At 46.5% G+C, this 21,304-nt stretch overlaps 1 protein-coding gene across 2 annotated transcripts in view; it reads left to right on the top strand.

Annotated features, from left to right (window-relative positions):
- Positions 1 to 275: 275 nt before the first annotated feature.
- The window catches only part of MOXD1 (monooxygenase DBH like 1), a 151,050-nt gene continuing 130,021 nt past the window's right edge, over positions 276 to 21,304 (top strand). The window contains exons 1-3 of one of the 2 annotated variants that reach the window (XM_044292465.1): positions 276 to 431; positions 9,771 to 9,934; positions 10,870 to 10,957. In XM_044292465.1, coding sequence (XP_044148400.1) covers positions 318 to 431; positions 9,771 to 9,934; positions 10,870 to 10,957 — 366 coding nt within the window. In that variant the 5' untranslated portion in view covers positions 276 to 317. Of the gene's footprint in view, positions 432 to 9,770; positions 9,939 to 10,869; positions 10,958 to 21,304 lie in introns of both variants that reach the window. The other variant, XM_044292466.1, reaches the window with a different exon arrangement.

Raw genomic sequence — 21,304 nt, 5'->3', positions numbered from 1 at the left:
TTCTGTTACTACCTTAGTTTTTATTATCTATCTAGTAGGGCTAGAATCAAAAACAGATATGGTACATCACATTTCCAGATGGCTTACTTCACAAACATCATTTTGAATGATATTGGACATAGTGTGTATGTGTACTGCATGGGTTTGAAATTGAGCCTCTATGGCAGCAGTAAATTATGTAAATAATGATAATATTTATACAGCGCTACTGAATATACTGTCGCTTTAGAAGCAGGAAATAATTTTGTTCACCATATCAATGCATTTATCTTTTTTCCTAATAGGATTATTTTACAGATGACAACAGAGTCCTTCACATGGACCCTCAACAAAGCTATAAACTTGAATATGCAATGGAAAATGGAACACATACAACCCTTAAATTCAGCAGACCTCTGCAAACATGTGACCCACATGATAAAAATATAACGGTAAGCAATGCAAACACCATACTAAACTATCATTTAAGTCAACTAATAGATGATTCCAGAGAGCAAAAGGGGATGCTAGGATTTTCACAGATTTTTCTTATTGTTTACTTGCCAAGTATAGTACTTTACAGTTTCTAATGTATTGGATGAATCTGTATAAAATGGTAATCTGCAGAATCAGTAGACAAGACACAAGGTACAGACATTTTTCTTGATTTATAGAAGCATGACTTTAACCAAAGGATTTTTGCCTGGGGTGACCCTTTGATATATTTTGTGTTACCAGAATGTAAATCAACAGAAAAAATTCAGAACCTGGAAGGAATGCTGGGAGATTTTTTTTTTTATGTAACCCTGCAGAATTATGAATGCAGCACAAAACTACAGTACAAGGTTATGTCCACATGAGATGGATTTTTAGACATGGATTTTGCTGCAATTATGTCGCAAAATCTGCAGCAGCCCGCGGGGTAGTGGTGAGGCAGAGAGGATGGGAGTAATGGCTATGGTAAGTGATAGCACTTATGGTGGTGTTCTTTCTCCCACTCTCAGTTGCCTGCACAGTAAAGGGAGGCACTCTCTTTCCTCCCCTTGGGGCATACCCTAGGTTTGGTGCCCCTGCCTGGTGTTAGGTGGGATGCCCTTGGTGTAGGTGAACTTTTGAGGTGCAAAGCAGGGATCTCATGAAAGTGGCAAAATGCAATGTCTTAAAAATGGTACAGGCAAACGTCAGAGGTAACAGATGAACCAATTTACTAGAAACTTCAGCAGTTCACAAATACACATTCTGGCAGAGGTAGGCACAGTTATTATCACACACGTTGCATAGACAGCTTTGCTAAAGCTGTGTATAGGGGGTGAAGGCAATACAGAAGTCCCCTCTGAGTTCCTTTCCAAATAACCTACACAATCGTCCTCTTGCTCTCTCTATATCAGTATTGCCACAGTACCCTCAACGCAACTAAGATGCAGGGAAGCCTACAGCCAAATGTAGTGTCCCACTAGGTAGGGGTGGGCACTACACAAGGTTCAATTGGTGTGCGCGTTACTCCTACTCACAAGGAACAGAAATGTTATATTTAATTGTGCATTTAATGTATGTTCTAATGTGTTTTTCTATGCAAAGTTCCCCTGTATGATGCAATAGCAGGCCTAGTTGGGTGTAGTTAGACATCCCAGACACTAGAGGGAGATAGGGAGCCCCTAGTATAAATGTCCAGGCCCAGACAGGGAGTGTTAGTGTGTGCAGAGTCAGGAGTCTGAGAAGACAGAGGTTATAAAGCCTGCTCCTGACATGCAGCTTGATAGCCCTGGCTGCTAGCTATGACCAGGAGGCTAGTGAGGAGATCCAGCCTGCCTGAAGCCAAGAGAGCCTTAGTTAGCTCTGAAGACACCCCAGTTGCAGGACAGAACCTCCTGGGAGAAACCCACAGTCAATCACCAGCTAAGTAAGGAAATTCCAGGGAAAGATAAGTAACCCTGATGGGCAGATGCAGATAGAAGTTAACGCAAGGATTTAATTAATACCAGAGGAAGATATAATTACCAAGGATTTAAGCCACCCTTTAGGCATCCGGGCCTTGGGATAGAAAGCCAGACAGGAGTTCTAGAAAAGTACAGTGTACGCTATTTCAGAGGAAAGGTACAACCTGCTTCTGAGTGCATTGTGAATTTACCCTCTGCGTATCTTGCATAATTAATACCTGCCATTTTGTGAAAAAAACCTACTTGTGAAACTGTGATTTAAGGACTGTGTTACCACCTGCTTGTACAAAGTTGGACTGTTCAGTAAAGTAACGTTTGGTTCACTATACTACCTGTGTACCTCCATCATTCCAACTACCAACCGGTGTGCCACCGTCAAAGGCACTGGCGTCACAAACCTTAAAGGGACCTTGCCCCAGGCACTCAAAATACCCGTAACATCCAGGGCACCTCATCCACCATCAGGCCTGGTCCCTACATACAGAGTGTGCCCCAGAGGAACCGTGTCTACCTCTCCTTCACTGCCACGCGCCTGCCCAGGGTTCTCCAATACAGTGAGTAACCCTCGATTGCCCATAACCGTGTCCTCACCTCGCTATACCCTGCAGGTCTGGCGTGTTGCACAAAGTATATGCTTTACCTTCTCTGACACTTGTTCAGCATTATTCCTTTTTTGGCTGATAATTTAAACATTTTGCTATATTCAGCAATTCTTTCTCTTAGGGCTGCCAATTTGCTTACTGCTCTACGATAACTGAACTGCAGTCTTTTCAACTCACACAGCGTTCCCTCCATTTAACTGAGCAGCTTCTACTCCAAGAGGGTGGGACTGGCCTACACTGGGCAACTATATCTTACCCCTTATCCATATGTACAGCCAAGCACATTAACCCTTTATGCAGTGGTCTGTGAGTGCATTGCAAATCCACAATGAACCAAAATCCATGTGTTTACATGCTGATTTGTAGCTGAGTTTTAGAAAATTTCACCCAATGCACCGTGCAGATGAAATTTGCTGTGGAAATCCACAGCATAAATTGATATGTTGTAGGTGTAATACGCTGTGGATTTTCCACCCACAAAATCAGGATAGAAAATTTGTATCATATACATTTCATGTGGACCTACTGTACCCTAAAGATAAATTCCCACGTGGCAGATTTTACACAGAAGTTTCTGTGACTAATCCATTCATGTGGCTTACAAAAAAAAAACATGCATACACAGTAGAAAAAAACAAACAAATTCAAATGTATGGGACTGATTTTACAAACCTTTCTGTAAATTGTCAATGTCAATTATTTTCCATATTTTTCATAGTATTTTAATGACATTTTCACAGTTTTCCAGATAATACTTTAAATTTGTAAATTATGAAATTCACTACAAAGAATATTTTATCATGCTTTTTTTTGTGTGATCTTTGTGCATATTTAGCATTTTTGACATTTTTGTAAAAATGTGGCAAGTTGTGTGTGTGTATATATATATATATATATATATTGTAAGAAGGAACAAGGAGCCGTCTTTGACGGAAGATACGTGTCACCGAGGTTCCTGGCCTCGGTGAGGTAAGAACCGGGTTTTTCCTGAAGTGTCAGGTCTGTAGTGCAATCTGACACTTCAACTGTTAGAATGGCTGTAAAGCCAATCCGGGCCGGTTCTTATTGGGAGCAGCCAAAGAGCAGGGTGGGTGGCTGTTCCCCACGGTTCCAGGCCGGGTTTTGGCTGGAATATAAAAAACCCAGCCAGCATGTTCAGGTGTGGATTATCCTCCATGACAGAGGAGCTGAGGAGTCTGTGGTTTGGAGACACTGAGTCATCTGTTTGTGTGAGCCATAGGCTGGGGAAACAGGCCACTAAAGACTGCTGCGGACTCTGGGTGAAAATCATCTGCTGACCAGGTGACGTCTTTTTGCACTGTGAACTTTGTGTGGTGTGAACAGGCACCAAAACTGAACACTTTCTTTTGGCTTGTTTTCTTGCTATGTGTGAATAAACACTGAACTTTGATTTAAACCTTGTTTTTGCCTCTGTACTGCGTCCGCTTACCCTGCCTACCAAAGCGAATCCCCACATTTGGTGGAGAATGCGGGCAAACGCAGTGAGGCAGGCCTGAAGGCCGAAAAAGTTTTTGTTTATCCGGGCACAAGTGCATGTCCTACATTAAGCCGGCAAGGTTACGACCCGTATCCCCTGACAAAATGGAGGCGGTCGTGAAGGCCCTTGTGGAGGCTAACTTGCAGCAGAGGGAGGCTAACAAGCAGCAACAAGAAACGAACCAGCTGCTGTTGCAACATGTGATGGCGTTGCAGGTGTCAGGAGCGTCCCAGAATGTCCACGATGCCTGGAAAGCTGTCCGCGCGGCGATTCCGAAGATGACTCCTCGGATGACCTCGAGACCTATCTGGCGGTCTTCGAAAAAGTGGCCGTGAGGGAAAAGTTACCCCGAGACCAGTGGGCTGAGGTCGTTGCTCCGTTCCTGGCGTCCGGTCCCCAGCAAGTATTGTTTGATCTCCCCGATGATCAGGCGGCCGACTACCCGACAGTAAAAGGTGAGATCCTGGCGAGACTCGGGGTGAATGTATTGGTCCGGGCCCAGAGGGTGCATCAGTGGGAATTTAACCCGGCTGAACCCGCTAGACCACAATATTATGATCTGCTGCACCGTTTGCAAAAATGGCTGCAGCCGGACATGTTGACTCCCACTGCTATGTTGGATCGGCTGTTGGCGGATGTGTTTTGGAGGGCTTTGCCGTACCCTCTCCAGCACTGGATCGGCCAGGTGTCGCCGAATAATGCCCTGGAGATGGTCGACCTGGTGGAGCGCTATGAGGCCTCCAGAAATCTACAGGGGTTTTTTTTTGGGAGGGGGCCAGTCAAACCCCGGAAAACTCCACCCCAGACCCGGCGGCCGGTGCCAGCTAGACCTGCCCGGGATGTACCCCCTGCCGACCCCAACCCGGTGGTCTGCTGGCGTTGTCAGGAGCCTGGACACATAAGGGCTGACTGTCCCCATCGGGGGGAACCCATGGACACCAACTATGGCTTCCGCCACTCATTATATGCCAGGATGTTCTGTGCCACAGGAACTTCAGAGACTATGGACAAAAGCCACCTGTGCCAGGTGGAAGTGGGGGGCACTCTGGCGGTGGCTCTGCTGGATTCAGGGAGCCTGGTGTCCCTGGTAAGAGCTGCCCTGGTGCGGCCGGCTGAGTATACTGGCCGAAGAGTCGGTGTTGTTTGCATACATGGGGACTTAAAGGAGTATCCCACCGCCCTGGTCTCTCTGTCAATGGTGGCCGGCAGGTGGATGCATGAGGTGGCCGTCGCCACAAAGCTACCATATGACTTGATCATTGGGAGAGACTTCCCCGGGTTCCCGGCACTCTGGCCGGATACGAAAGTTACCCGGGAGACAGATGTACCCCTAGCAGAGTGGCCTGACTCAGGGGGGAGGCCAGAACCTTGGGAACCTGAGTCAGAAGGACCAGCAGTAGGGGTGACCGCCACTTCGGTGGAAGAGGGGGAGACAACCCCGTTAAGTGTGATGGTGGGAGACGTAGAGGATTTGCCGCCGGGTCCTGAGCTGGCAGACCTCAATGTCTCTAGGGATAATTTCGGTACAGCACAACACCAGGATCCGACTCTATCTCGAGCCTGGGAAAATGTGGTAGTAGTTGAGGGTGAGCCGCAACAACCGGGGGCCGAATCTATGTTCCCCCGTTTTGTGGTTCAACAGGAGATGCTGTACGGGTAAATAAACTACGGGGTGAACATATTGAACAGCTGGTGGTGCCCCAGGCATATCGCAAGCTTGTGTTGAAATTAGCCCACCAACATGTTCTTGGGGGACACCTGGGCCAGCAGAAAACGCAGGACCGGATTTTACAGCGGTTTTACTGGCCCAGTGTGTTCAGAGAGGTAGAAGAGTTTTGCAAGTCTTGCCCAACCTGCCAGATAACCAGCCCCCAGCCACATTTCCGTAGTCCTCTGGTCCCTCTCCCGATTATTGAGGTTCCCTTCGAGCGGATCGCTATGGATCTTATAGGCCCAGTACCGAAGTCAGCTAGAGGGCACCAGCACATCCTGGTCATCCTCGACTACGCCACGCGGTACCCGGAGGCGGTGCCATTGCGTCATACGTCAGCCAAACTCATAGCTAAGGAGTTAATGGAAATGTTTTCTAGAGTGGGTCTGCCTAAGGAGGTTCTAACTGACCAAGGGACCCCATTTATGTCCAAGGTCATGAGGGAACTCTGTAAGTTGCTCCAAATAAAACAGTTACGGACATCCGTGTATCATCCGCAAACGGATGGCCTGGTAGAGAGGTTTAACCAGACGTTAAAAAATATGCTGAAAAGAGTGGTGTCTAAGGATGGGAGGGACTGGGACCTTCTTCTGCCCTATCTCATGTTCGCAGTGCGAGAAGTGCCCCAGGCCTCTACTGGGTTCTCGCCCTTCGAACTACTATACGGCAGACACCCTCGTGGTTTATTAGACATCGCCAAAGAGGCGTGGGAACAACAAACCACACCGCACAAAAGTGTAGTTGAGTATGTCACCCAGATGCAGGGACGGATGGAAACAGTGTTACCTCTGGTTAGGGAGCATATGGAGGCAGCGCAGCGAGCCCAGAGTAGGGTCTATAATCGGCAGGCTCGGGTCCGAAACTTTAACCCGGGTGATCGGGTGTTGGTTCTGGTACCAACGGTAGATAGTAAGTTCCTAGCTAGGTGGCAGGGGCCCTACGAGGTACTAGAAAAAATTGGACCAGTAGATTACAAAGTACATCAGCCAGGGAGGCGAAAGCCGGAGCAGGTGTACCATGTGAATCTGCTCAAGCCGTGGAAGGAAAGGGAAACCTGTACGGAAGACAGCCCACGACCAGGGTTCCTAGGGGAAGCGGTTTTGGCCCCTCAGTCTGAAGCAGGGGAAGCGGCTGTCACAGTGAAAATTGCTGACAGCCTCTCCTCTAAACAGGCTCAGGAAGCCAGGGAGTTCATTAGTCGGAATACGGATGTGTTCTCAGACCTCCCTGGACGCACGTTCGTAATCCGGCATGACATTGTCACTGAGCCTCAGGCGAAAGTCCGGTTAAAACCTTACCGGGTACCCGAGGCTAGGCGACAAGCCATCACGGAGGAAGTGCAGCTAATGCTCCAGCTGGGTGTCATCGAGGAGTCAAAAAGTGAGTGGGCCAGTCCGATAGTATTAATACCCAAGCCAGACGGGACATTGCGGTTTTGTAATGACTTCCGCAAACTTAATGAGGTGTCCAAGTTTGACGCGTATCCCATGCCCCGAGTGGATGAGCTTATTGAAAAGTTGGGCCAAGCCCGGTATTTTTCTGTGTTGGACCTCACCAAAGGGTACTGGCAGGTACCCTTGACGGAGGCTGCCAAAGAAAAAACGGCTTTCGTCACGCCAGAGGGGCTGTATCAGTACAAGGTATTACCCTTTGGTCTACATGGCGCTCCCGCCACGTTTCAAAGGTTAATGGATATTGTACTCCGTCCACATCGTCGATACGCTTCAGCGTACCTGGACGATATCGTTGTCCATAGCAACGACTGGGAAAGTCACTTACCTAAAGTCCAGGCTGTAGTGGACTCCCTTAGGAAGGCTTGCTTAACCGCTAACCCAAAAAAGTGCTCGATAGGGTTAGAAGAGACCAAGTACCTGGGGTATGTCATTGGGCGCGGAGTGATCAAACCTCAGGTGAACAAAATTGAGGCAATTAGGAATTGGCCCCGACCTGTCTCTACTCGGCAAGTAAAATCGTTCCTGGGTATGGTGGGGTACTATATGAGGTTTGTCCCCAATTTTGCTACAGTCGCCGCACCATTGACAGGCCTTTTGAAGGGACGCAAGTCAGTGACGGTCCACTGGAATGAGCAGGCGGAAAAGGCTTTCTCCGCTTTGAAGTCGGCCCTGTGTGGGTCCCCGGTTTTGGTGGCGCCCGACTTCAAAAGGGAGTTTATAGTGCAGACCGATGCCTCTGAGGTAGGTCTCGGTGCTGTACTATCTCAAGATATTGACGGGGAGGAGCATCCCGTTGTCTTCCTCAGCCGGAAGCTCACCCCAGCCGAGACTAGGTACAGTATAGTGGAGAGAGAGTGCCTGGCCATCAAGTGGGCACTCGAGTCTCTCCGCTACTACCTTTTGGGGAGAAGGTTCCGTCTGGTGACCGACCACTCCCCTTTGAAATGGATGAGCCAGGCCAAAGAGAGGAATGCTCGGGTCACCAGGTGGTTCTTATCTTTGCAAAATTTTAAGTTTTCCGTGGAACACAGGGCAGGCAGGTTACAGGGAAACGCGGATGCCCTATCCCGCGTACACTGTCTGGCAAGTGTTCACCCCCTCAGGGTTGAACAAAGGGGGGAGGTATGTAAGAAGGAACAAGGAGCCGTCTTTGACGGAAGATACGTGTCACCGAGGTTCCTGGCCTCGGTGAGGTAAGAACCGGGTTTTTCCTGAAGTGTCAGGTCTGTAGTGCAATCTGACACTTCAACTGTTAGAATGGCTGTAAAGCCAATCCGGGCCGGTTCTTATTGGGAGCAGCCAAAGAGCAGGGTGGGTGGCTGTTCCCCACGGTTCCAGGCCGGGTTTTGGCTGGAATATAAAAAACCCAGCCAGCATGTTCAGGTGTGGATTATCCTCCATGACAGAGGAGCTGAGGAGTCTGTGGTTTGGAGACACTGAGTCATCTGTTTGTGTGAGCCATAGGCTGGGGAAACAGGCCACTAAAGACTGCTGCGGACTCTGGGTGAAAATCATCTGCTGACCAGGTGACGTCTTTTTGCACTGTGAACTTTGTGTGGTGTGAACAGGCACCAAAACTGAACACTTTCTTTTGGCTTGTTTTCTTGCTATGTGTGAATAAACACTGAACTTTGATTTAAACCTTGTTTTTGCCTCTGTACTGCGTCCGCTTACCCTGCCTACCAAAGCGAATCCCCACAATATATATATATATATATATATATATATATAAATAAAATATATTTATTTTTTTAAAGAGGACCTGTCACCTCTCCTGGCATGCCTGTTTTAACAACTACATGCATTCATGTAATAACAATTCTGGAGCAACTATTCTTATGACTCTTTGATGCCATGGTGCCATTCTTTTATTATTTCAACTAGAAGTTATAAACGAATTGCTAGCAGTCTGCAGTAAGGGTACAGAGGGGTGTTAATCAGTTCGGGGGGGGGGGGGGGGAAGGTGTCCCTGCCCAGTCTGACTTTATCCAGTCAGTGCTGCCATTGTTAGAGTGTGTAGGTACACACCCCTACTGGCAACACCCCTCTGTACCCTTACTGCAGACTGCTATGTTCCAGAATTGTTATTACATTGGGAATGCATGAAGCTATTAAAGCAAGCAAATCAGGAAAGATGACACGTCCTATTTAATGCATTTTTCCTATATGAATCCCTGTGGCAGTTGAAAAACACCTGAAAATACTTTAGTTAAAGGAATTTTCCAGGAGTTCAGTACTGATAATATATATGAATAAAATGTTGATGACCTATCCTGAAGACAGGTCATCAATATTGTACTCCCGGAAAACTCCCTTTAAAAATGCTGCAAAAATAGAGCAGATAAAAAGCGAAAAACATGAAAAACACATAAAAAATGAATTGAATTTTTTACCACCAAATTAAAATGCCAAAAATTAATGGTGTGATGGAGGTCTAATACAGATTATAATTTTATAATAATAAGTAATGCAAAGAGTTTTTTCAATAATTAAAAAACAGTAGCCATAATAGGATGTAAGTATAGTGCCATATTCATATAATAAAGTGTACTCTGTAGTAAAAAGTAAATATATTTTCTGCCATTACAGGAAAGCACAGTAAGAGTAATTTGGGCATACCATGCTAATGACATTGAAGCCACTGGTCCAATTTACCATGGATTAAATCGCGGTCAGAAGAGTTTACGATTGTTAAATCCTGAAAGAAAAAATTATATATCTGATGAGACTCCATCTTTCAATTTCACAAATCAGTACGTAAGTTTTAATTAATATTCTGCTATTTTTTACCTATCAATTCTCCATCAGGCTTTAGCTATGCAATAACATGCAAAGAGATATAATCTGCACATATGGCAAGAATATACTGTTATATTGTGCTGTATTTTAAAATATTTCTACATACATAATTACTTGGGTGATAGGATTTCACAGAATGCTTCTGAGCTGTGTTCACAAAGCCTATACAAAGCCACATGCAACCTATGTAGTCATAGCAACTTCATACTGTGAAGCTGTAGGCAATCCATGTGCTATTATGTGGTGCCTCTGTATGGCACTGTATACAAGATCTACTTCCTACCGAAATAATGCTTCCAGGTAAGAATAGCACCATATAAGATGTCTAATGAAACATAGCATACATTTTTTTTTTTTTCGCCAATAGAATTCATAAGTAATCCAAAAGAAAACATAGGCATAGGGAGGTACAATAAGGCCATGGCTCTTTATAATAGTTTTATGTAACGTTGAGTTAAATTAAGCTGTATTACACCATTGTTTATCAGGCCAGGTCACGCTAGCCAGTTTGATGCAGTTTTATATATTTTTTTTTTTTTTAGCTGTAACTGGGATGATTCAAAAAATCCTGTGTCTTGGGTGCATAGTCCATGTTCACACAGAGCAATTTAGGGAAAACTTTTGGTCTTTTTCCCCTGGAAAATTTAAGAATTGAGTATCAAAACAGCTAGCAAAGCAAAAATTGGATTTGATCAAAAAAGGGAAATAAAAATGTGTCTTTTAAACTTATTCTTAAGTTCACTTATTGTTTTTGGTTTGGGAAAAAAACACTAAAATATCACCAAAACTGCTCTGTCTGAACACGATCTTAGGAGTTTATGCATACTTTTCATAATACCATTGTAAATTAAAAAACACGATAAATATGAAGCTATATGTATGTTTTAAGACAGGTTCCTATTCCAGATAAAGACACAACATATTGGTGCCAGATGTTTAAGATGCCAACACTGGACAAGAAGCATCACATTATTAAGGTACTATAAAAGATTTACAATATAATTGATAAGATGTTCTGTTAGCTCCTTGCTGCTTTGGTACAGTTACACTACTGTTATTCTTTCTTCACACTGTGCATTTCTGAATTAGTTTTGATGTTTTTTGTTCGTTTGTTTTAAGAGAATTATTATAATTTTTTTTTTTAAAGCTGATAAATTCTTCCAAGTATAAATTTTATCTTCCATACCTTTTTCCTGCAAACAAGACGTAGTCATAACCCATGTTTCTTTTCTTTGTTTCTTTTTTTTATAAGCTATTAAATCGGTTCAAGGAGCTAAGCTTTTGGCACACGGCTGTTGTTGGCACTATACAGCCACCGGCCGTTTGTGCACTGTATCAAGGATGCAGATTCAAGTGGGTCCAGAAGTTGCGGTCTGGAGTGGAGGCACGGAAAACCATGGAAGCACTACATAGTGCTTCCATAGGTTTTCTGTATGTGCCTCCGCAGCGTAAAAATATACGCTACTTTTTAGCGGTGCAGGCCATTGGATGCCGATGACACACCCCATTCAAGTAAATGGGTCCGCACACAGCGGTTACATGGTCAGTGTCCATGCATTGTGGACCGCAATTTCCTGGTCCGCAGCACAGGTGCAGGCTAACAACGGCCGTGTGCATGAGGCCTTATGATGTTGTTTAAAGAGGTTTGCAGTAGGATGAACATGAAGGTCATCAGCGGTTAACTTTTCTAGATAAATAATAGGGTTACAAAAATCTGGTTTAAGGGCTTTGTTTTGGCTCTGCATGTGCCTTATGTGCCTAAAGTGAAGGTAAATTGCCTAGGCTAAAGATTAGGGTTGAGCTAATCAAAGTATCCAAAGTGGGCATTGATCCGAATTTCAGGGAAAATTTGATTCATCACAAAGCCAAATTTCCTCATGCTTCGTGGTAACGAATACATTTTCCCTGAAATGGCAGTAAAAAAAAAAAAAAAAAAAACATACTCACCTCATCCATTTATGCATGAAGAGGCCACTGTGGCCATCTTGATTGGCCTGAACTCTACCAGACACCGAGAGGCCTAAGGACTGGCCCACCTTCTTCTCAACGTACGTGTGCAGGGCTGGCACAGCTTTTTTGAAACAGTAATGTTGGCTTGGGACTCTACACCTTGGCTGGGAAAAAGCCATCAGTTCTTTAAAGTGTGCAGAGTCAACTACATGGAAAGGGAGGGACTGTAATACCAGCAACTTGACCAAGTGCACATCAAATTGACCAAATGCACGTTCAGATTCTGGTCCGTTGGATGAGTGCACACATACTGTTCTCTTTTTGCAATAGCCTCGGTAATCAATTGCTGTCTAAACAACTGACGAGGAGTAGGAGGAGCATCAGGAGCAATAGATGACATTGAGTTCAAGGGAAGGAACAACAGATTCCTTCTGCTGATGTTGTCGATCCCTGACTGATGGAGAGGAGGTGCTGGTCAGTGGGAAATGCAGCAGTTACTGCATCAGGCTGTAACGCTAAATGAGTGGCACGGTTTTCCCACGCCACTTTATGGTAACGCTCCCTGTGTTGACCTCATCTTCTGCCCACACATCTTGCATACTGCCTGCATGTTCCCCAGCGACTTGGTGAAAAATTCCCACACTGGTGATTTTCCCTTCACCACTGCATGATGCCTGCCTGCCGTTGCTTTTATGAATCCAAGCACTGCTAGCGTATTCCTCATAGATATTTTCCCAAGTAGCAGATGGTGTACTCCTCCTGCATTTGGCTGCAGATCTCCCAATGCTTCCACCCTGCTGACTCACAGGTAAGCTTCCACCCTGCTGTCTCACAGAGATGATGCTATCCTTGCCCCCGATGACAATCCCCCCTCTTCACCCAACTCCCATGTGCGATTGGCTACATCAGGCATGCTCAACCTGCGGCCCTTCAGCTGTTGCAAAACTACAACTCCCAGCATGCCTAAACAGCCTACAGCTATCAGCCTACAGCAGGGCATTGTGGGAGTTGTAGTTTTAGAACAGCTGGAGGGCCGCAGGTTGAGCATGCCTGGGCTACATCATCAGCTACATCTGTTTGGTCGTGACTTATTTCACCCTCACCCGTCTTTTGCTCACGTCCCTGACCACTCACATGTGCTCCCACCCAACTGTCTTCATCGCTAGTTGCATGCCTAGAGGAGTCTGCAGAGGACCTCTCCTCCAAGTCTGTGCTAGCTTGTAACTGCTGACTGCCCTCACAAAGCTCATCCTCACTGAAAAGCTGAGCAGAGGCAGCTGCATAAATTACTTGGATAGCAAAAGGAGTAGCAAAAGCAAGAGGCAAGTTCAGGACAGGAGAGGGCACAGAGGCAGTTCCTGAGCCATGCCCATGGTGTCAGAGGAACCCACCAATTCCTGGCTGTGTGTATCTGTTTTGAAGAGCGAGTCAACCATTCCAGTACAGCTAGATTATTGGTCAAAACACAACCGGATGACAGTGGCAGCTCTGGCCTGATGCTGCGGCTGCTACCACCACCCATCCTTCTTCTGCTGCTAGTTGTGCCTGCTACAGCAACATTTTTGCCACTGCCCATGTAACGGATTAAAGGGAGTCTGTCACCTCCATATGGCCATATACAGTGCTTACATGGCTCTGTAGCACACCTATACAGGATTGTAATGGTACCTTTGTCTTTGTCTTTAGACTTGGACCAGCAGGAAAAATGAAGTTTAATTCATATGCAAATGAACACTCGCAAGTGCTCAGGGAGGAGTTCAGTGTGTAGGTGCCCAGGCTGCTCTGCCTTCTTTTCACTTTACTCCTCCCCAGCCTCTGCCTTTGCCCGCCCTCCAAGTCTGTTTCCTCATCGATAGGTCCAGACTTGGAGGGCGAGCAAAGGCAGAGACTGGGGAGGAGTAAAGTAAAGAAGGCAGAGCAGCCTGGGCACTTACACACTAAACTCCTCCCCTGGGCACTTGCGAGTGCTCATTTGCATATGAATAAAACTTCGTTTTTCCTGCTGGTGCAAGTCTAAAGACAAAGACAAAGGTACCATTACAATCCTGTATAGGTTAGCTACAGAGCCATGTAAGCACTGTATATGGCCATATGGAGGTGACAGACTCCCTTTAACTATGAATGTGCCAATAGTAGAACAAGATACATGTGGCAATATATTAAACTGCCCTTTAATATTGAGGCACATTAAGTCTATCTGTAAAATAACGGATTCATTATGAATGTGGCAGCAGTTGAACAAGATGCTATAAATGAAATATATATGACCACCCTTTAATACTGAGGCACAGTAAGTCTATTTGTAATATAATGGAGTAACTATGGATGTGGCAACAGTTGAACAAGATGCACGTGGTAATATACAGTATTAGACCGCTCTTTAATACTGAGGCACAGTAAGTCTATCTGTAAAGTAATGGATTAACTATGAATGTCGCAGCAGTTGGATAAGATTCACACAGCAATATATTAGACTGCCCTTTAACACTGAGGCACAGTAAGTCTATCTGTAAAATTACAGATTAACTATGAATGTTGCAGCAGTTGGATAAGATGCACGTGGTGATTACACTCAACCTGCAGTCTCCCTGCTGTCTCCATATGCTCTCACTGTAGTCTCAAAAAACTATCCCTGCAGTCTCCCTATCCAATATTCTTTTTAACCGCCTCCGGACCACCTAACGCAGGATCGCGGTCATCTCGCGAGAGCCGAGACTTCCTGTGAACGCGCGCACACAGGCGCGTGTGTTCACAGGATCGGAAGGTAAGAGACAGGATCTCCAGCCTGCCAGCGGCGATCGTTCGCTGGCAGGCTGGAGATGCGATTTTTTTAACCCCTAACAGGTATATTAGACGCTGTTTTGATAACAGCGTCTAATATACCTGCTACCTGGTCCTCTGGTGGTCCCTTTTGCTTGGATCGACCACCAGAGGACACAGGTAGCTCAGTAAAGTGCACCAAACACCACTACACTACACCCCCCCTGTCACTTATTAACCCCTGATCACCCCATATAGACTCCCTGATCACCCCCCTGTCATTAATCACCCCCCTGTAAGGCTCCATTCAGACGTCCATATGATTTTTACGGATCCACGGATACATGGATCGGATCCGCAAGACACATACGGACGTCTGAATGGAGCCTTACAGGGGGGTGATCAATGACAGGCGGGTGATCACCCATATAGATTCCCTGATCACCCCCCTGTCATTGATCACCCCTGTCATTGATCATCCCCCTGTAAGGCTCCATTCAGACGTCCGTATGATTTTTACGGATCCACGGATACATGGATCGGATCCGCAAAACACATACGGACGTCTGAATGGAGCCTTACAGGGGGGTGATCAATGACAGGGGGGTGATCACCCATATAGACTCCCTGATCACCCCCTTGTCATTGATCACCCCCCTGTCATTGATCACCCCCCCTGTAAGGCTCCATTCAGACATCCGTATGATTTTTACGGATCCACGGATACATGGATCGGATCCACAAAACACATACGGACGTCTGAATGGAGCATTACAGGGGGGTGATCACCTATATAGATTCCCTGATCACCCCCTTGTCATTGATCACCCCCCTGTCATTGATCACCCCCCTATAAGGCTCCATTCAGACGTCCGTATGATTTTTACGGATCCACAGATACATGGATCGGATCCGCAAAACACATACGGACGTCTGAATGGAGCCTTACAGGGGGGTGATCAATGACAGGGGGGTGATCACCCATATAGATTCCCTGATCACCCCCCTGTCATTGATCACCCCCCTGTCATTGATCACCCCCCTGTAAGGCTCCATTCAGACGTCCGTATGATTTTTACGGATCCACGGATACATGGATCGGATCCGCAAAACACAAACGGACGTTTGAATGGAGCCTTACAGGGGGGTGATCAATGACAGGGGGTGATCACCCATATAGATTCCCTGATCACCCCCTGCCATTGATCACCCCCCTGTAAGGCTCCATTCAGACGTCCGTATAATTTTTAAGGATCCACGGATACATGGATCGGATCCGCAAAACACATACGGACGTCTGAATGGAGCCTTACAGGGGGGTGATCAATGACAGGGGGGTGATCACCCATATAGATTCCCTGATCACCCCCCTGTCATTGATCACCCCCCTGTCATTGATCACCCCCCTGTAAGGCTCCATTCAGACGTCCGTATGATTTTTACGGATCCACGGATACATGGATCGGATCCGCAAAACACAAACGGACGTCTGAATGGAGCCTTACAGGGGGGTGATCAATGACAGGGGGGTGATCACCCATATAGATTCCCTGATCACCCCCCTGTCATTGATCACCCCCCTGTCATTGATCACCCCCTTGTAAGGCTCCATTCAGACGTCCGTATGATTTTTACGGATCCACGAATACATGGATCGGATCCGCAAAACACATATGGATGTCTGAATAGAGCCTTACAGGGGGGTGATCAATGACAGGGGGGTAATCACCCTATACAGAGTCCCTGATCACCCCCCCTGTCATTGATCACCCCCCTGTAAGGCTCCATTTAGAAAAAAAAATTGGCACAAGTTAGCGGAAATAGATATTTTATTTTTCTTACAAAGTCTCATATTCCACTAACTTGTGTCAAAAAATAAAATCTCACATGAACTCGCCATACCCCTCACGGAATCCAAATGCGTAAATTTTTTTAGACATTTATATTCCAGACTTCTTCTCACGCTTTAGGGCCCCTAAAATGCCAGGGCAGTATAAATACCCCACATGTGACCCCATTTCGGTAAGAAGACACCCCAAGGTATTCCGTGAGGGGCATATTGAGTCCATGAAAGATTGAAATTTTTGTCCCAAGTTAGCAGAAAGGGAGACTTTGTGAGAAAATACAAAAAAAAAAAACAATTTCCGCTAACTTGTGCCAAAAAAAAATAAAAAATTCTATGAACTCGCCATGCCCCTCATTGAATACTTTGGGGTGTCTTCTTTCCAAAATGGGGTCATATGTGGGGTATTTATACTGCCCTGGCTTTTTAGGGGCCCGAAAGCGTGAGAAGAAGTCTGGGATCCAAATGTCTAAAAATGCCCTCCTTAAAGGAATGTGGGCCGCTTTGCGCATCTAGGCTGCAAAAAAGTGTCACACATCTGGTATCGCCGTACTCAGGAGAAGTTGGGGAATGTGTTTTGGGGTGTCATTTTACATATACCCATGCTGGGTGAGATAAATATCTTGGTCAAATGCCAACTTTGTCTAAAAAAATGGGAAAAGTTGTCTTTTGCCAAGATATTTCTCTCACCCAGCATGGGTATATGTAAAATGACACCCCAAAACACATTCCCCAACTTCGCCTGAGTACGGCGATACCACATGTGTGACACTTTTTTTCAGTCTAGGTGGGCAAAGGGGCACACATTCCAAAGAGCACCTTTCGGATTTCACCGGTCATTTTTTACAGATTTTGATTTCAAACTACTTCTCACGCATCTGGGCCCCTAAAATGCCAGGGCAGTATAACTACCCCACAAGTGACCCCATTTTGGAAAGAAGACACCCCAAGGTATTTTGTGATTGGCATAGTGAGTTCATGGAAGTTTTTATTTTTTGTCACAAGTTAGTGGAATATGAGACTTTGTAAGAAAAAAAAAATCATCATTTTCCGCTGACTTGTGACAAAAAATAAAAAGTTCTATGAACTCACTATTCCCATCAGTGAATACCTTAGGGTGTCTACTTTCCGAAATGGGGTCATTTGTGGGGTGTTTGTACTGTCTGGGCATTGTAGAACCTCAGGAAACATGACAGGTGCTCAGAAAGTCAGAGCTGCTTCAAAAAGCGGAAATTCACATTTTTGTACCATAGTTTGTAAACGCTATAACTAGAGTTGAGCGAACACCTGGATGTTCGGGTTCGAGAAGTTCGGCCGAACATCCCGGAAATGTTCGGGTTCGGGATCCGAACCCGATCCGAACTTCGTCCCGAACCCGAACCCCATTGAAGTCAATGGGGACCCGAACTTTTCGGCACTAAAAAGGCTGTAAAACAGCCCAGGAAAGAGCTAGAGGGCTGCAAAAGGCAGCAACATGTAGGTAAATCCCCTGCAAACAATGTGGATAGGGAAATGAATTAAAATAAAAATTAAATAAATAAAAATTAACCAAAATCAATTGGAGAGAGGTTCCATAGCAGAGAATCTGGCTTCCCGTCACCCACCACTGGAACAGTCCATTCTCAGATATTTAGGCCCCGGCACCCAGGCAGAGGAGAGAGGTCCCGTAACAGAGAATCTGTCTTCATGTCAGCAGAGAATTAGTCTGCATGTCATAGCAGAGAATGAGGCTTCACGTCAGCCACCACTGCAACAGTCCATTGGCATATATTTAGGCCCAGCACCCAGGCAGAGGAGGGAGGTCCCGTAACAGAGAATCTGTCTTCATGTCAGCAGAGAATTAGTCTGCATGTCATAGCAGAGAATGAGGCTTCACGTCAGCCACCACTGCAACAGTCCATTGGCATATATTTAGGCCCAGCACACACACAGGCAGAGGAGAGAGGTCCCGTAACAGAGAATCTGGCTTCATGTCAGCAGAGAATCAGTCTGCATGTCATAGCAGAGAATGAGGCTTCACGTCAGCCACCACTGCAACAGTCCATTGGCATATATTTAGGCCCAGCACACACACAGGCAGAGGAGAGAGGTCCCGTAACAGAGGATCTGGCTTCATGTCAGCAGAGAATCAGTCTGCATGTCATAGCAGAGAATCAGGCTTCACGTCAGCCACCACTGCAACAGTCCATTGTCATAAATTTAGGCCCAGCACCCAGGCAGAGGAGAGAGGTCCCGTAACAGACAATCTGGCTTCATGTCAGCAGAGAATTAGTCTGCATGTCATAGCAGAGAATGAGGCTTCACGTCAGCCACCACTGCAACAGTCCATTGGCATATATTTAGGCCTAGCACACAGGCAGAGGAGAGAGGTCCCGTAACAGACAATCTGGCTTCATGTCAGCAGAGAATCAGTCTGCATGTCATAGCAGAGAATGAGGCTTCACGTCACCCACCACTGCAACAGTCCATTGGCATATATTTAGGCCTAGCACACAGGCAGAGCAGAGAGGTCCCGTAACAGACAATCTGGCTTCATGACAGCAGAGAATCAGTCTGCATGTCATAGCAGAGAATGAGGCTTCACGTCACCCACCACTGCAACAGTCCATTGGCATATATTTAGGCCTAGCACACAGGCAGAGCAGAGAGGTCCCGTAACAGACGATCTGGCTTCATGTCAGCAGAGAATCAGTCTGCATGTCATAGCAGAGAATGAGGCTTCACGTCAGCCACCACTGCAACAGTCCATTGGCATATATTTAGGCCTAGCACACAGGCAGAGGAGAGAGGTCCCGTAACAGACAATCTGGCTTCATGTCAGCAGAGAATCAGTCTGCATGTCATAGCAGAGAATGAGGCTTCACGTCAGCCACCACTGCAACAGTCCATTGGCATATATTTAGGCCCAGCACCCAGGCAGAGGAGGGAGGTCCCGTAACAGACAATCTGGCTTCATGTCAGCAGAGAATCAGTCTGCATGTCATAGCAGAGAATGAGGCTTCACGTCACCCACCACTGCAACAGTCCATTGGCATATATTTAGGCCCAGCACCCAGGCAGAGGAGGGAGGTCCCGTAACAGAGAATCTGTCTTCATGTCAGCAGAGAATTAGTCTGCATGTCATAGCAGAGAATGAGGCTTCACGTCAGCCACCACTGCAACAGTCCATTGGCATATATTTAGGCCCAGCACCCAGGCAGAGGAGGGAGGTCCCGTAACAGAGAATCTGTCTTCATGTCAGCAGAGAATTAGTCTGCATGTCATAGCAGAGAATGAGGCTTCACGTCAGCCACCACTGCAACAGTCCATTGGCATATATTTAGGCCCAGCACACACACAGGCAGAGGAGAGAGGTCCCGTAACAGACAATCTGGCTTCATGTCAGCAGAGAATTAGTCTGCATGTCATAGCAGAGAATGAGGCTTCACGTCAGCCACCACTGCAACAGTCCATTGGCATATATTTAGGCCCAGCACACACACAGGCAGAGGAGAGAGGTCCCGTAACAGAGAATCTGTCTTCATGTCAGCAGAGAATTAGTCTGCATGTCATAGCAGAGAATGAGGCTTCACGTCAGCCACCACTGCAACAGTCCATTGGCATATATTTAGGCCCAGCACACACACAGGCAGAGGAGAGAGGTCCCGTAACAGACAATCTGGCTTCATGTCAGCAGAGAATTAGTCTGCATGTCATAGCAGAGAATGAGGCTTCACGTCAGCCACCACTGCAACAGTCCATTGGCATATATTTAGGCCCAGCACACACACAGGCAGAGGAGAGAGGTCCCGTAACAGAGAATCTGTCTTCATGTCAGCAGAGAATTAGTCTGCATGTCATAGCAGAGAATCAGGCTTCACGTCACCCACCACTGCAACAGTCCATTGGCATATATTTAGGCCCAGCACCCAGGCAGAGGAGGGAGGTCCCGTAACAGAGAATCTGTCTTCATGTCAGCAGAGAATTAGTCTGCATGTCATAGCAGAGAATGAGGCTTCACGTCACCCACCACTGCAACAGTCCATTGGCATATATTTAGGCCTAGCACACAGGCAGAGGAGAGGTTCATTCAACTTTGGGTAGCCTCGCAATATAATGGTAAAATGAAAATAAAAATAGGATTGAATGAGGAAGTGCCCTGGAGTCCAATAATATATGGTTATGGGGAGGTAGTTAATGTCTAATCTGGACAAGGGACGGACAGGTCCTGTGGGATCCATGCCTGGTTCATTTTTATGAACGTCAGCTTGTCCACATTGGCTGTAGACAGGCGGCTGCGTTTGTCTGTAATGACGCCCCCTGCCGTGCTGAATACACGTTCAGACAAAACGCTGGCTGCCGGGCAGGCCAGCACCTCCAAGGCATAAAAGGCTAGCTCTGGCCACGTGGACAATTTAGAGACCCAGAAGTTGAATGGGGCCGAACCATCAGTCAGTACGTGGAGGGGTGTGCACACGTACTGTTCCACCATGTTAGTGAAATGTTGCCTCCTGCTAACACGTTGCGTATCAGGTGGTGGTGCAGTTAGCTGTGGCGTGTTGACAAAAGTTTTCCACATCTCTGCCATGCTAACCCTGCCCTCAGAGGAGCTGGCCGTGACACAGCTGCCTTGGCGACCTCTTGCTCCTCCTCTGCCTTGGCCTTGGGCTTCCACTTGTTCCCCTGTGACATTTGGGAATGCTCTCAGTAGCGCGTCTACCAACGTGCGCTTGTACTCGCGCATCTTCCTATCACGCTCCAGTGCAGGAAGTAAGGTGGGCACATTGTCTTT

The sequence above is a fragment of the Bufo gargarizans genome, chromosome 4 (genome assembly GCF_014858855.1).
Source record: "Bufo gargarizans isolate SCDJY-AF-19 chromosome 4, ASM1485885v1, whole genome shotgun sequence".
In the NCBI taxonomy this organism is placed as follows: Eukaryota; Metazoa; Chordata; class Amphibia; order Anura; family Bufonidae; genus Bufo; species Bufo gargarizans.
This window is presented reverse-complemented; position numbering and strand designations above follow the sequence as displayed.